At 40.1% G+C, this 16,758-nt stretch overlaps 1 protein-coding gene across 1 annotated transcript in view; it reads left to right on the top strand.

Moving 5' to 3' along the window:
- Positions 1–16,758, top strand: part of PTPRR (protein tyrosine phosphatase receptor type R) — a 154,152-nt gene that overhangs the window by 11,989 nt on the left and 125,405 nt on the right. Inside the window, exon 2 of the mRNA XM_064449550.1 lies at positions 4,330–4,634. Coding sequence (XP_064305620.1) covers positions 4,330–4,634 — 305 coding nt within the window. The remainder of the gene's footprint in view (positions 1–4,329; positions 4,635–16,758) is intronic.

Raw genomic sequence — 16,758 nt, 5'->3', positions numbered from 1 at the left:
TATAATATCTATGATCAGTTTTAGAATAATGGTTGTCTGTGAATGAGACGTGAAAATAAATTCAACAAAGTGGTGACTATAAGAAGTATGTTACTATGAGAAGTGCTGATGTTTCCTTGTTTTTAATTTGCCATTCACAAAACTCTCTCAATTGCTAGGTAAAACCAGCCCTCAGGATTTTATCAATGAAGCCAACCCCCACAAAGCTTAATGAGATCTCAGCAAGCTTAACAAGCTTTGAAATTCAGCTATCTTTAAGACTATACTCTGCAATTTCTCTCTCTTTTTTTTTTTTTTTTTTGTTTTCCCCTTCTGCTCTCAGTCATCTTCCCTGACAACAGCTGTACACATGTGACCTCCATGGTCATCTAGGAAATTGTCAGTGTAGTTTTTACCATTTAAAAGAGTAGCCTTAGGTTTAGCATCGTACTGTATACTAGGAGGATCTTTAAGACCGAGTCCAACTGTAAACCTAACACTGTGAATTCACCACTAAACCATTTCCCTAAGTACAAGATCCAAACATCTTTTAAATACCTCCAGGGATGGTGACTCTACCACCTCTCTAGGCAGCCTGTTCAGTGAAGTAATATTTTCTAATAACCAGTATAAACCTCCTCTGATGCAGCTTGAGGACATTTCCTCTCATCTTGTTACTTGGGAGAAAAGATCAACACCCACCTCACTACAACCTCCTTTCAGGTAGTTGCAGAGAGCGATAAGGTCTCCCCTCAGCCTCCTTTTCTCCAGACTAAACAACCCCGGTTCCCTCAGCCGCTCCTTGTAAGACTTGTTCTCCACACCCTTCACCAGCTTCGTTGCCCTTCTCTGGACACACACCAGCACTTCAATGTCTTTCTTGTAATGAGGGGCCCAAAACTGAACACAGTGTTCAAGGTGCGGCCTCACCAGTGCCGAGTACAGGGGCACAGTCACTTCCCTGCTCCTGCTGGCCACACTATTCCTGATACAAGCCAGGATGCTGTTGGACTTCTTGGCCACCTGGGCAAACTGCTGGCTCATATTGAGCTGGCTATCGACCAATACCCCCAGGTCCTTCTCTGCCAGGCAGGTTTCCAGCCACTCTTCCCCAAGCCTGTAGCATTGCATGAGGTTGTTGCAGCCAAAGTACAGGACCCAACACTGAGCCTTGTTGAACTCCATACAGTTGGCCTCAGCCCATTGATCCAGCCTGTCCAGATCCCTCTGCAGACCCTTCCTTCCCTCAAGCAGATCAACACTCCCACCCAACTTGGTGTTGTCTGCAAACTTACTGAGGTGTTACTCAACCCCCTCATCCAGATCATTGATAAAGATATTAAACAGAACTGGCCCCAGCACTGAGCCCTGGGGAACACCACTTGTGACTGGTCGCCAGCTGAATTTAACTCCATTCACAACTCTTTGGGCCTGCCCATCCAACAAATTTTTTACCCAGTGAAGAGTATACCTGTCCCAGTCATGAGCAGCCAGTTTCGTCAGGAGAATGCTGTGGGAAACAGTGTCAAAGACTTTACTAAAGTCTAGGTACACAACATCCACAGGCTTTCCCTCATCTACTAATGGGGTCACCTTGTCATAGGAGGAGATCAAGTTAGTTTAGCAGGACCTCCCTTTCCTAAACCCATGCTGACTGGGCCTGATCACTTGGCTATCCTGAACATGCCACGTGATGGCACTCAAGATGATCTGCTCCATAACCTTCCCCAGTTATGACTGAGGTCAGGCTGACAGGCCTGTCATTAACTGGATCCTCCTTTCAGCCCTTCTTACAGATGGGTGTCACATTTGCTAACCTCCAGTCAACTGGGACCTCCCTGGTTAGGCAGGACTGCTGATAAATGATGGAAAACAGCTTGGGGAGCACTTCCACCAGCTCCCTCAGTACCCTTGGGTGGATCCCATCTGACCCCATAGACTTGTGTTTGTCTAAGTGGTGTAGCAGGTCACTAACCATTTCCCTTTGGATTACAGGGGCTCCACTCTGCTCCCTGTCCCTGTCTTCCAGCTCAGGGGGCTGGGTACCAAGAGAACAACTGGTCTTACTAATGCAAAGAAGGCATTAAGTACCTCAGCCTTTTCATTATCCTTTGTCGCTATGTTTCCTCCCACATCTAATAAAGGCTGGAGATTCTCCTTAGCCCTTCTTTTGCTGCTAATGTATTTATAGAAGTATTTTTTATTGTCTTTTATGGCAGTAGCCAGATTAAGCTCTAGCTGAGCTTTGGCCCTTCTAATTTTCTCCCTGCATAACCTTGCTACACCTTTGTAGTCCTCCTGACTTGCCTGCCCCTTCTTCCAGAAGTCATAAACTCTCCTTTCTTTTCTGAGTTCCAGTCAAAGTGCTCTGTTAAGCCAGGCCAGTCTTCTTCCCTGCTGGCTTGTTTTGGGCACATGGGGACAGCCTGCTCTTGTGTCTTTCAGACTTCCTCCTTGAAGCATGTCCAGCCTTCCTGGACTCCTTTGCCTTTCAGGGCTGCCTCCTGGGGGACTCTGTCAATCTGTCTCCTAAACAGGCCAAAGTCTGCCCTCCAAAAGTCCAAGGTGGAAGTTCTGCTGACCCCCTTCCCTACTTCACCGAGAATCAAAAGCTCTGTCATTTTATGATCGCTATGCCCAAGAAGGCCTCCAAACATCAGATCACCCACAGCTCCTTCTCTGTTCATGAACAACAGCTCCAGTGGGGTGCCTTCCTTAGTTGGCTCCGTCACCAGCTGTGTCATGAAGTTATCTTCCACACACTCCAGAAACCTCCTGGGTTCTGTGTTCTATCTTCTTTTTCTGCTCATGTATGTTATGAATTGCTTCACCACCTACTGACAGGGACCTGCTTTTGGCAGAGAATGCGTTTCCCAATGATACATAACAATACTATAGCACAGATAAGGTATTGTCCTTGATTATCCTAACTGAAATTTCATGAGGAAATTAGGTCAACAGAATGTAATTACCTACACTGAAATCTCCTAAGGGCACTGGGTAGAGCTGTGCAAATGACTGATTATTTTTATTTGCTTACAGAAGCACAAAAATCAGAGGCTAAAATCAGTTTGAACAGAACAAAATGATTTCTTGTTCAACCCGAATTGAAACACGTTGTTGGTTCTCAGCTGTTCTTCACAGCTTGTTATGAGAATTAAAATAACATTGATTTTTTTTTAAACTAAAAATCAGTGCACAGATGCAACATTGCCATTAACTCCAACAGCTTCTGAAGAGGAAATTCCAGGCTGATCAGAACGAGCTCTCCAGGTTCACTTCTCTTAGAACACAAAGTCCCTTTTGTACCACAGTGGGTTTCTCAAAGTGCTCTTCCAAGAGGTGACTCGTGCAGTTTCAGTTACTTTTTATCTATAAAGGAGCTGATCCTTGCCTATTTTTCTGCTCAGAAGGACAGCCTGACTCCCAGACTAGGAGCCGAGCTGGGCTGTTGTAGCTGTTTTGTTCTTCACAAAGGAACTAAAGATTGACTATGTTTTATATGTAAAATAAAAAAACAAACGTTATTTCTGGTTCCTTTAATAAAGGCATCATTAGGAAGTATTTTGACTATTAACAAAAACACCCTTAATTTTTACTAATATGCAGTTTATTAAAAGCATGGAATCTAAAAAGTTCTTGTGCCCAACACCAAGGTATGCAAGGTATGGCTAAATCCACACAACTATTATTTCCTCTACAGAGAGCCAAGTGCTTAGATGGCTGGCCAGGCAATGCTTGGCTGTAGGCTGGGTCATAACAGGAGGTGGCACACGGGACTATAAGTCCTCCTGCTCCTGATCTAAGCTGTTTGTGACAGCTGAACAGGGAATGCAGAATTATGATTATGGACTCAGGCATCTGAGCTTTACCTTCTTTTTCTTACATGTTTAAGTCTGATTTTTGGATCTGGTTCTTGGCCTTTTCTCCTCAAGTCCTCATATATAAAAGATGATCACAGTAATTCTCATCTTCCGCATTACTGGTTGATTAATTAAATCAGAAAGCAGACTGCATATATTTTCCTATTGGAGTTGATGCCAATACAAAAGTTGGACTTGGCTGAGCATGTGCCCTGTTCTTGCATGTCATTTGTGAAATATAACCCTGGCTGGAAGTATAAATAACATCCTTTAAAGCCCTGTAAAAATGAGTTTAAGAATGTGATACACTTCACATACTTAGTAGACTCTCTCTATAGAAATTGCATTGTGGGATTTTAAGGGAATTCTTGTATTCCACAAATATTCTTTCAAAATCTTGTCGAATCCAAAGATTTTATCAGATTCCCAGTGCCATCTACAGAACACCCAAGAAAGACATTCTAAACTTATTCTTCTCTTTCTGCAGGCTGCTTTTCTGGAGACAATGACCACTTTTTGGCAATTCATCAGCGCAAGAGTGGGAAACCTGTGTTTATTTATCACCATGTGCAAAGCGTGGAGAAAAGTCTGGATACAGACAGTTATAAGAATTCCAAACAAAATTTTCATTCTTCTTCCCACACCAAAATAAGCAAGCTGCACCCTGCAATAATTGTTAAATCAACCTTCCCCAGACCTGCCTACGACCCATCCCTCAATCTGTTAGCTATGACCGGTCAAGATTTGGAAGTGGAAAATCTTCCTATTCCTGCAACGAATGTGATTGTTGTGGTAAGTGCCTTTTTCTTCTGAGTTCTGGAATTGTTTTGTGAGTAAATATACCTGTAGATAAATATAGACATTGATTGCAATGTGGGGTATCAAAAGTTCATATTCTACTGCCTGGCTGATCATCTAAATCTAAATAACAACCACACATCTTGAAACTCTTCACTTCAGTAGAACTTAAATTCATATAGCCTCACCCTGATCAACAAGCAATCTGATGCATCAGTGCAGAATGTAGCCTCTCTGTAGGTAAAGAACTTACCTTTGCCTCAAATGCCTTTAATCCTCTTGTCTTGATTGGTATTTCCACTGCTTTTGCTGGATGGGTTTTAAACTTGTTCTGCATAAGGTACAAGGAAATTAACTTTATGGAACAATTCAACAGAGGCAGGGAGGTTCTAAAAGGCTGACGCAAAGGATTAATTCAATTATATTTCTCCAGTGAATCCACCATTATGCTTACGTAGCTGTTTGAAAACAAGCCTGTTCCTTGCAAAGAATAAGAACTATGTTTTTGTTGGTGTAAGCCATATGTGCTCCTTCTGGGAGATAGGGTCTAGGACCCTCCTTTTTCAGTTAACTATGTGTGTGATCTGTCCCATTCTCAGAAAAGTGATGGCAGTGCTCCCTCCTGCAGTGGAGGGCATGTCAGTGGGAATCATATACTGATGCCATGCTACTGCATCCTCACCCTTCATGCCAGTAGACTGGCATACTGTCAGCTGAGCTGTCCTCTGTGGAGTGCACAGCACAGTCTGTATAGGCTCTGCCCATACACTGCTCTGCCTCACCCTGGTGCATAGGTAGCCCTGCTTGGTTATGGAGAAGAGCACTGGGCTCATCCTTCTTCCTGGAGGGAAGAACAACCATTCATAACAGCTCATGCACTCCTTAGAGTGAACTAATAAAGATTAAACTGAAACAATGTGACTAATTACAATCAGCAGCTATTTGCCTAATTTGGTAAATTACTCTGTACAGAAGATGCTAGATTAAAAGAGAATGGCCTTTACAAACAAGGAAAGAAGACAGAGCATACAACACTAGGGCATGTTAGCACACGAAGTGTTTCAGAATTGTGTACAAGTTCCTCGCACTATTGGTACCTCTAGAGATCTGCCCTCATGAATGCACCAAATGTAATAAAGGCTAGTGACACAGAAAAGAATAATCAGGAAAAAAAAAAAGGTAGTAATTTTATTAGTCTAACATTAAAGTTTTAACAGTTAAAAAAATACTATCAAAAAGCTGTGTTCTGGACTTTTTGCACCCAATATGAACAAGACCTACTAATTTGAGATTAGATGACTAGCACAGTCAGTGGACTAGATTCAGTTGTATGTAAGTGTCCATATCAGTGCAAAATAAGATACTGACAGCCTTGCTTCACTGGGGACATGCCAGCTGTACACAGAGTCCCAATACTGAATGGTACTGATCAGGAGGAGGAGATGCCAGGCAAGCTGGGTGCATCTATGCCCCAGGCTAGCCTAAGCCAGCAGGGCCAAATCCATAGTAAAGGTACCTGCTCTCTTTTTTCCATAGCAACATCATTTCACGTCCTGTGAAGGCGAAACCTTTCTATTAGTGCAAGGAACTGAGAATATGCATGGCCCCTCATTTTTTCCTTAAATGATGCTGTTACTTATGGCCTGTTGTTTTTGCAGAGCTTTGTACACTTCTGGAGACCCGCAGTCCTCAACTTGGTATGGAAGGACAGGATGCAGGGAAAATATTCTGGGGCTACCCTGATTTTAGCTGACTGGCTCTGTGCCTGCATTAAAGACTAAATGAGGCAGATTTTCAATTGGCAGTCACATAAAAAAAGATCTATTAAATCTACATCAAGTTCTCATTAAGTGACCTCTGTCTAAAGCTTTGCTACTGCATTTCTAGGATGGAGCTGCTGCTCTGAAGCCTTCTGTTCTGGCTGAGAACATATGTGCTTTAAGGGGGGAGCATAACAGCATGAGCTAATCATGACATGAAAGCTGTTTGTTGCTTGGGATCTTCAGCTATCTCTGGAAGTGTTGAAGGACAGTCTTTTTTGTTTGCTTTTAATGTAATCCTTTCAGAAAAAGCCTTTGGGGAAGTGTATGTTTTAAATCCGAAGTGCTGAGAGCCAGGCAATTCACTGGACTAACCCCACAATAAGAAATTTTGAAGGCGTCTTTCTTCAAAGGGCAGCTGTCCCACAGCAGGGTGGTTGCCATAATCCAAGCACAGCCTTGCTCCTTCCAGGTCTCTGCACTTCAACGTTTTGTTTCTTCCTCTTGAATATCACATTAAGTAGATGGTAATGTTAATGTCATTGCCAAGGGTGTCTGTTCTGTTTTGAATAGACATATATTGCTCCCTCTTTGTTTCGAACTAGCACTTATTGCTTGTTGGTGCTTTTGGTTTTTATCATATAGGGCAAGTGGCAACATTTGTTTTTTTACCCTGGCTGACCCTTTTTGTTCCAGCCTTTAGCAATGTTGCTGGTTGCTCAACTTGAAAGGGCAATTGCTAGTGTTAATGCTTCCTGTAATCCAGTTACATGACTGGTGCACGTCGTGATTTAGTATGAAAGCCAGCAGTGGGGGGTTATTTCGTTTTAATAAATCAACACTGTTGCAGCTCTGCAGAGGACAGGAAGCTGAATTCAATCTAATTTCAGTGACTTCATGTCCATTTTCTTCATGACCGAGGTGGAAAGGTAGGGTGAATGGATGCCTAATGTTGAAGCTTTACAGGGTAACATTTTGTGCTAAGGTCTAGACCATCTGACAAGGAAAATGTTGCCAATGCACCACAGAGTGCTATGAAGCCAAGAATTCTGCTGGTATTGTATCAAAAAGTGATGTTTTGTGACTCTATCAATGAAGAATGTTAAGGAGTCATTTTACTGAACCTGGAGAAATTGTAGTGCTTGTTTGCCTAAGGGAGGAAGAGGAGGGATTTATTTTCTAGGAGTGAGTTTTATATAACTGAATGCTTTCCATCACGTTACCCAGTATTAAGTGCCTGTCTTTTTTTGTGTGTGTGTTCAGTGCACATTGTTTGTTGAGGGGAGTGAGGACAACCCAGAGCTCTTGGAAGCATTTTGACTGTTCTATAAATGCCTTAGTGCTTAACCATATGTTCTGTTTAGCTCTCTCTCTAAATGATGTGAGATCAACTCATCTGAAAATTGCTTCGTTAACATATGGAATTACATAATTTCTTTGTAATACTTGAGAGCTTTCTGTTTGTAGGGATTTGGTTTGGATCTCAGAAACTATACACTCATCAGACGTACTAGAGAGTTAGTAGAGAAATGAACAAGTTCTCCAGATGTTTGTGTTTATTCCAAGTCTTTGAAGTACTGAACGTGAGCACCACCAAGGTCAAGGCAGTACATGGAAAGCACATGGAAAGTCTGTGGGTAACCACTTATGATTAAAAATACTACTTGTTAAAAACCCCAGACATACATAAATACATATATATAGTTAGGGCTGAACTTGAGAGAAAAGCAGAAGGACTTGTAAAGGTTACAGCTCAGACTATGTCTAAAGTGTCACCTCATGGAGGTGCTAAAGCATCATCCTTTGTAACCCGATATAATTTGTTCTGTCCAAAGTCTCTTTCAGGCACACAGGTGTGTTGTATTAAGATTGGACCAAGCTTCTCAGATACTTTTTTCACCTTTATTCTGTGAAGTGTTTCAGAAATGCAAAGGTAAACTTGCTCAATATATCAAGATTTTCCCTTTCACATCTCGCTACTACTATACACCTTATATAAATGTGAAAATCTGTCTCTATGTTACTTAGAAAGGTCACAGCACTGTACAGTAGACTAAAATTCAGAGTGTCTCTTCAGTTTTGTTTGGTTTACATGAGTGTTACTGAACTCAGTTGATTTAATTAGAGTTTCTCTCAGCTAATGTCAAGAGGACATAAGATTCACAGACAGCCACACAGAACTTCTCTTTGCCTTTTCCATGGCATTTAGTGTACGGCTGAATGCTTCAGAGCTATAGCTCTGCTATACCATTACATCTATTTTGTCACCAATGTTTGAAACATCTACTTTCAAGCACACTGAAGAGCACAAGGAAGAGCTTCAGGTGCTAGTGCTTTGAGAGACTATTCAGTGGAAGAGTAAAACACACGAATGTCTATATAAGTAGATATCCACATGTGAACTAGGTATTCAAGCTTCAGTATAAACAGTGGAAATCTAGCCTGTTGGTAGTCTATTAAGTTATCTATCACTTTTCTAAACAATTTCTGGATGATTAGAGAGTTAATATAGGTCAGGGACCATATCCAATAGTCAGACTGGAGGTGGTCATTCTGTTTTGGAGATTAGTACTGACATGGACAATTTCCACATCAGTTTCGTCACTACCACAGAACAGTACCAGACACATTTAATCCACCAGCAGAACATAACCTTGATGTCTACTTCCGGCTGGGCTGAGTATCTCCCTAAACCCAAATGGCTGTATTGACAGGATTTCTATTGATGATAGTGGGTGCTTGAGCACCAACTGCACACTGACTACTTCCACATTTATATATAGTCATACACACAGAGAGACATGTGCATTTAGTGCCATCTTAATCTGGAACTGATCCCAGTTTAAACAACACATTTTCTATTGAAATAATGTGGAAATCCTTTCTAAATCTAGGCACAGTTCAAGTAGGTGGGCTGCTTCTGGGTGGCTTTGGATAGCTGAAAACCATGAGGCTGTGAAACCATAGGAGAACTGCTTTTACACTTATGACAAATTCATCCCACAATATGGTTATATCCGCTTATCTAACTTTGTTCAAACTGCATACTCAGAGAAGATGCATCTCTTGCTTGCTTACTCACATGGCCTTACACATAGAAGTTTATTCCTCCATCAGTTCCCCATTTCCTGATGAATCAGGTTTAACTACCAGTGTCAAGGCCCAGAACTCATCCACCTTATTTTTTCCTATATTTTATTTCATTATTCCCACCATTTTTTTTTCTGCTGGAAATGTCTATTTTTCTAATTCCTTGTACTTTCTGTGAAGTCATGACTTCCACATGGAATGCCCTCTCTAAGTTCCTCTGGTAACACACAGGATGTCTTCCTCTCTCGTCCTTCATATATCCACTCAAGACTTACTTTTGATACAAAACTTGCTTCTTCCTTTTAAAGATCAGCCAAACAAAGGGCACCAGACTACAAAATATCTTTTCTTTTGAACAATTAAGTTGCCCCTACTGACTGGCTTTATTGGAGTGCCATAAGAAGAACTCTAAAAAAGGAAAGCGTGATAAAAAGGTGGGGGCATTCAATCCTTCCAATCATTTTCAGTCCAAAAAAATATTTTCCCTATAGGTACATTTTTTGTGGAGACATTTAATAAAGTTTTCTTTTCATACAAAGGGAACAATGTCTTGGAATTTGCTTTTTACTTTTCTTTGAATGGAACATAGATGTTTCTTCTCACTGGTATTTTGGTAATATAAGATGCCCTCTTTTTCAAGGCTAAGTCATGGAATTTAACTGAACGTGAGGAGTAGGATACAGAGAGCTCTCTGAGTCGCACCACCAAGTTGCATGTGATCTTTTTGTGTACCAGAAAGTAAATGGCCTTCTGAGAATCCCAAGAAGAGAAGATGCTCTGATAACGTTTTTTCACTAATAACCTGTTCCAGCTTTCCCCAGCTGTCCATTCCACTGACTGACTGTTTTTCCATAACCTCTTACTACTCTTTTCCCTGCTGTTGAATACCTTGCCTTATATAAGATAAAGTCTCTTCCTTATTTCAGTTTTCTTTGTTAGGAACCCTTCTGTCTTCCAAATACTGTGTCAGCCTCTGCTGGCACAGCATCTACCCAGTTAACTGGCCCAGTAAGGCCATGGTGAACTATCTGTAAAGTTATATTTAAACGTTTCTGTCTCAGTCTGATAAAAATATGTAGGAGTCTGTGAGAAACTATGATAGCTCAGAATGATCCATTAGACCAGAAATTTAGGACTGCTTTTAGGACACCACAGACCAAAAGTGATTCTTCATTTGGGAGGGAGAGGAGAGGAATGGATAAGGTGGATAAGGCTGGGGATGTTCTTACGACAGAACAGGCAGGGTTTCTGAAGCAAGTGGTTTGTTGTTGCTCATACACCATCTGCCTTCCATCATGTGTTGCATGATGTGTTATGCTACAGTTAGTTTGGAAGTTATTCAAAATGGTAATTTTATCTTCCTATTACACCCTGTACAGTAATATCCTAATTTTCACCGGGATAGATGTGTGTATGTGTAGTTCTATCTAGAGGTAGATGTAGTTATATTGTACTAATGAAAGTGACTAAGGAGCTGCTTTCTGAGTACTGCATGAACCTGGGGTCTCAGCCTCAAGTCTGTCAGACTCCCAGCTCCAAAGGCCATTTACCTTCTGGTGTGCAGAGGATGATGTGCAGCTTGGTGCAGTGACTCAGAGGGCTCTCTGTATCCAAATACTCTCAGTCAGTAAAAGTATCCTAAGCTCACTCCCTCTGTAGGCCTTGTGAAGAGGTGGCCAAAATACCTTTGAAAGTATATCAAGCTACAAAATGGGGTGAGAATAAGGCAAAAACTATGTTATGAGTGAGGAGAACAAGTAGTCCATAAAGTGGCAGGTCAACCAGTGCTGGGGCAAGCAGCCAAGCTAACTGTCTACAAAATATAACAAGAAGTCAGATGTCACTTTTTGTCACTTGACATCTGTTATTGCCAGCCTGAGAGAGGGATTGGCACTGGGCCAGGCAGAGGAGGCATAAATAGAAAAATCTTGTCTCTGCAGTGACTTCTCAGAGGAGCCTTCTGAGGAGTAAGATCTTGAAACCCAGTAAGGTATCAACTGTGTCCCTCTCCATTCCCAGGTCATCATTGTCTGATGCTTGGAACAACAGAGGACAAGTGCCGTGCTGACAGTCAGTGAAGTTTTAAGACCTTATTATAATCACAGTGCTGAATTGCTAACAAGCTCTGAGCGTTAGTCACACATTACAACAGTGTACAGTATCAGCCAGTATCCTTAGTGTGATTGTTATAATAATTGTTGTGTCCCTTTACACTTTACATCATGACCCCAAAGACCAGGTCTTCATAGTGTTTGACTTCTAGACTCAAGTCCACCTTCTAAGAAGAGATTGATGCTCACCATTGTCTTTGTCCTTTCTTAAGTAATTATACTTGGCATAACATATCTGCAGCAAGCCTTGCAAATAGACCTACTAGCCTGCAGCTCTGTCATTCTGGATTTTGTCTGCACAAAGAAATCTAAAGAATCTGCATTAGTTGGCCTCATTTGCTTTCTCCTTCCTTCTCTGCAATTCAGCAGGGATAATTGCATGCTGAACTATTATCATGGTATTGTGTTTGCTGTCAGTCTTTGTGGAAAATGGGAAAGATTGCATTAGGTTGTAATATGCACTAAAACCTCCTTAAGGCACTTTTTTGTCATCTGACTTGCAAAATGTTAAAAGAATGTTAGTGGGATATTCAGCAACCCAGTGCTTTAATTGATTAGCTTACTGCTGGTAACTTTGGCGTTATTTTCTGTCACATTCAGTGGGATGCTAAACTTGCAGAAAAGCTAGTCGTATCTTTCAAAAATTGCCCAGATCCAATTTGGTCACAAAGTTTTCATTTTCCTGCATGTTTTAGTGAAGGGAAGCTGTTTCTTGATGTCATTGAGTTTTCTTCACAAGCTGCACAGATTAAATGAGAACTGGATTTCGGAGCAGGCATGTTATATGTTTTTAAGCTAAAGGCTACAGTTTCATTGACAGTTGGCATTGTGCTATTCATCTATAAGAAGGTAAATATCAGCTGTTCCATACTTCTTCTTTTATCTGTACGTTCCTATAACTGACCAGTCCCAGACATAAAGTAGATACTTGTGTGTAGCAGAAAGGAATCTGCCTATGTTTTTCCATTGTCCAAATTGCTGGGTGTTATCTTCCAGGAAAATCTTTATTAATTGATTTTATTTTTTTTTTGGCAAAACAGATTTTCCATGAAACTGGGTTGAATTCAGCCACAGTTGCAGCTAAATCAAACGTCTTCACTTTTACTTAAGCATTTTCAAGATATCTCAGAGGTGCAGGGGAACTCAAATGGGACAGAAAGGCTGTATGCCCAAATGTGGGAGACCTGGCTCAAAGCCTTGCTCTAAAGGGGGTAGAAGAGAAAACTGAACTTGAGTCTTTCTCATATTACATGATCTAGTCACTGAGCTAAGGGGTACAGAGTACCACTTATCTCATACTCACAGATGAAATGATTTGTTTGACCCAAAATGCTTTGTTCAGCCAACTGAAAATTCAGGGAAGTGTTTATCTTGGGCTGATCCAGTACAAATTTCTTATATGTGTCTTGATTTGGTGTCTGAAATAGGGGAAAAAATCACAAACAAGCAAGCAAACAAGTCCCCCTGCTGCCTCTTTATTACTTACATGGCCCCATTTGTTTCTCTGAAATAGGCTTCTGTGCCATTTCTGTGCCATGCTGGACTGAATTCCAGGAGAAAAGACCCAGAGATTTAGGCAACAGTGGATTTTCCATCCCTGCGGTTTGCCTGACTGCTTTATGACAATGCCTGAACTGCACTTTGAGTGTTGCAGCATTTGGCTTTGGAGGTGGCCTTGCAATCCTTACTGGTTGCAAATGCACTGACTCCATTACCCTGAACAGTACTGACAGGTTTGTATTTCAGCAGGAGTTCAGGAGATTGCTATACCAGTAGCAATGTTCTGATTTCCTTTTACAAGTGGGCTGAAACCTATTACTGCCTAAGGAAAGGGAAAAGCTTCCTGGCACACAAAGTTCCAGGTGCCATCACTGGAATCAGACATGCTTGATGTCCAGAATCATAAATGAACAAAGTGGCCCTACTGGGGTCATGAGACCCACCGATAAACAAATCAGTGAAGACTTCCCACAATAAATCTATGGGTTGTGTTGGTAATGTTCACAAATAAAGGTTGAAGAAGCACCTTTTTTTTTTCTTTTTAATCTTCTAGCACCCTCAGAGAGCTATCTTTGTGAAAACCCAAGTCCCCTACAGTAACGTTTAAAAGGCAGATAAAGGACACTCAGATAAAAAGACAGCAAGACAGCATGTGTTTCCTTATCAGTCAGTGTTTTGTTGGATCTGGCAGTTCAGCCTCTGGAATAATCCTTTTGGTTCTTCACTTCTGACATCATTGTTAGGAAAAGTGACAGCTTCTATAAAGTTCCTCAATAGATGGTTCATAATGTGTTCTTGTATGTAACCCCTTAAATATTAAGCCTTATAAAAATAGATTTTGAATGAAGAAAATAATAATTTTTTATATCATTGGTAGATTAATACGTGATATTTTTAGAACATAGTGACGTTTTGAATCAGGCAAACTTTATTAGGGAGCAGAAGATGACCTTCTGAACACACCTTTTAAAATGCTTCATAGATCAAGTAATACTGCACTTCAGCATCTCTTTTGCAAAAAATAAATATTGAATTCTGAAATGAAATGCACAGACTGGGAGGATATTGGAGTTCGAAAGTGATCGCATAGCTGTCAACTGAATGATGTTTTTTCAGTCACTTCAGTATTGAAATGGTTCGTGTAAAGGGGAATAACCCAGAGCGGTAAGTAGAGAGGTACAAAGTCTTTGTCTGTCTTTGTTATTGCTAAAAGCATTTAAGTAATGTTTTACTGTCCTTCCTTTGAAGGCCAGTCATGACTGACAATTTGTAGTGGAGCTAATTCTTATTTGGCTCTGCATCACAATAAACTGTTGGAAAATACTTTAAGTGGATACAGTGCTTTGAATTGAGTATATGGTAGAAGCATCACGAAAAGAGTTGGGGGTGTGTATCAAGACTGCTAATATAATAGTGTTGAACAGTGTAGGAAAGTGGTTGACTGCATATGTTATATCTATGTTTATTTAAACATGAAACAGATTTACATTTCAGCCTTTATTAGCTGTTGGAGAATAATAGTGGAATGTCTGCTTTGTTCAGATTTGGCTGAGGATACACATTCCCCTTGGGAATGGTCATTGTGTAATAAACTGTAGCATAGAAATCAATGACAATATAAATCAAGATTTTTATATTTACAACATGCTAAAGTAAATTTTGCTTGATTTACACAATGTCATTGATTGAACTTAGTTTCATTTTTTTGCCCATTTTCCTGTTGGTGTGTTTAGAATAAGAGGTTATCTTTTTGCTGGTAGTAACTGTACTAGTAATCTTGTTTTCTTATTGAAAACACACTGAAAGAAATAAGGATCACTTCTGTTACAGTCCCGTGGTATTCTGGCAACACTTAAAGCTTTCTGCACTGTTTAGCCAAATTGTTGCTGATATGCTTTCTTTGTGCCACACATAATGTATTGTCTAATTACAAACACAGCTCTGGATGCTAACCTTTACAAACAGATATGATATTTCAACTGCATATAAGAAAAATTATTTCATCTTATAACAGTTCAATTTCAGGTACTCTACCATGTAGTTCTTTATCAGTGCAGTATTCTGAGCTGACAGTTCATTAAAACACAAATGTTTTGGGTTAGTGGAAGAATGACCTTAAATGCTGCACTCTTGGAGCCTTTGCATTCTTTAGGCAAAGTAAACAGAATAGAAATTATATTCCTTGTCTTAAGGCGATGATGAAGAAAAAGCATGAAGCAAACATCCCAAAAACTCTCCTAGGTTTTCTCTGGAATGGTGCTACAGGATGCTGTGGCTCTGCCTAATTAGCCATAGTAAAAGTGTGTACAGGCAATAGAAATTAACTTGAAAATTAAAATACTCACTCCCTTTCTTCCACTCTTTTCTGTTTAAACTATAGCTACACTAGTTAAAGACCTCTCACCTTTGTCCATTGCCTACTATCTCATAAACTTAGTTTTAAGGGTTTCTAGATTGATCCTGGTAGAAATATTCTGTTAAAGAATGGCTGGGGTGTGGAAGGAGGGAAGGTGATTATTAGCTGTAGGAACACTTCTCTGGCATGCTGTGTACATACTTTTTGTGGTTGGATCAAGAGGCTGTCGACGGGAGTTGTGAGAACAGGGAAACATAAACTGCAAATTTAAAAGACCACCCAGATCATGAAATAGCAAAAAAGCCATTGAATGTTAATCAAGAAAATTATTTTTAAAACCCAACAACTGACGCCTCTAGAAATAGGTAATAGGACAATAATTAAATAGATAGATAATTTGAAATCCATACACTAAATTAAAAATTTGATTGTGGCTTTAATTTTTAAATATGCTTCCTAAGAATCTGCCTGAAAATGGATATAACCTTTAATGAAATAACTGTAATGTGAGGCTTTCAGTAATGAATGAATTAGAAAACCATATGGATGCATTAAGTAGAATAATAAATGTACCATACACAAAAGTAGGACATCCATAAATCATTTATGATGTCCCTTCTCATCATTCTTGGCTCTTTGAGTCTTAATTGAAAGCCAGGGTAGCTGGATATTAGAAAAACTAGATTTGTTAGTCAGATAACAGACAACTTTCATTAAAGGATTAATTAATTTTAGAAGGCTGAGGGCCTGATACATTAAAATACTTGCAGACCAGCACTACTTTAGTCATGTTTTTTTTTTTCTATTTTAATTACTGTCTTCCTCTGGTCAATGAAAGTTATTCGTGTTCTACTTTAACTTGCTCAACAAGCATGATGGGATACTATTGTGGTTATAGAGATAAGTATTGTCTTGCCCGAACAATTCCAAATGCTTCAAATGGCTGCACGGTACAGTAACAAAAGTAAGACAGCTATTCTTACAGTAACTGTGAGTGAGCTTGTTTCCCTTTTCAAAGGCAGAGATTTAGAGGACCTGTGTTAGGCAGCTTATTCTACGCACAGTCCTTCGTGCTAGCAGAGACAAGGGAGCACTGCAGAAAATACCTTTTTTCATTTTTTCTTTTCATTTTTCTTGTATTTAAACATACTAATTTATAATCCCTTTTTATCACCTTAAATAGTTTCCTTCCTGGAATCTAATCTCATTAAGAAGGTGGCCAAAATAAATATTTTGCATCACTCTTACAAAATGAGAGCACAGCATACATGCTGAAATTAATGTGAGACTTAAGCTACAAG

This window comes from Phalacrocorax carbo, chromosome 1 (assembly GCF_963921805.1).
Source record: "Phalacrocorax carbo chromosome 1, bPhaCar2.1, whole genome shotgun sequence".
Taxonomy (NCBI): domain Eukaryota; kingdom Metazoa; phylum Chordata; class Aves; order Suliformes; family Phalacrocoracidae; genus Phalacrocorax; species Phalacrocorax carbo.
This window is presented reverse-complemented; position numbering and strand designations above follow the sequence as displayed.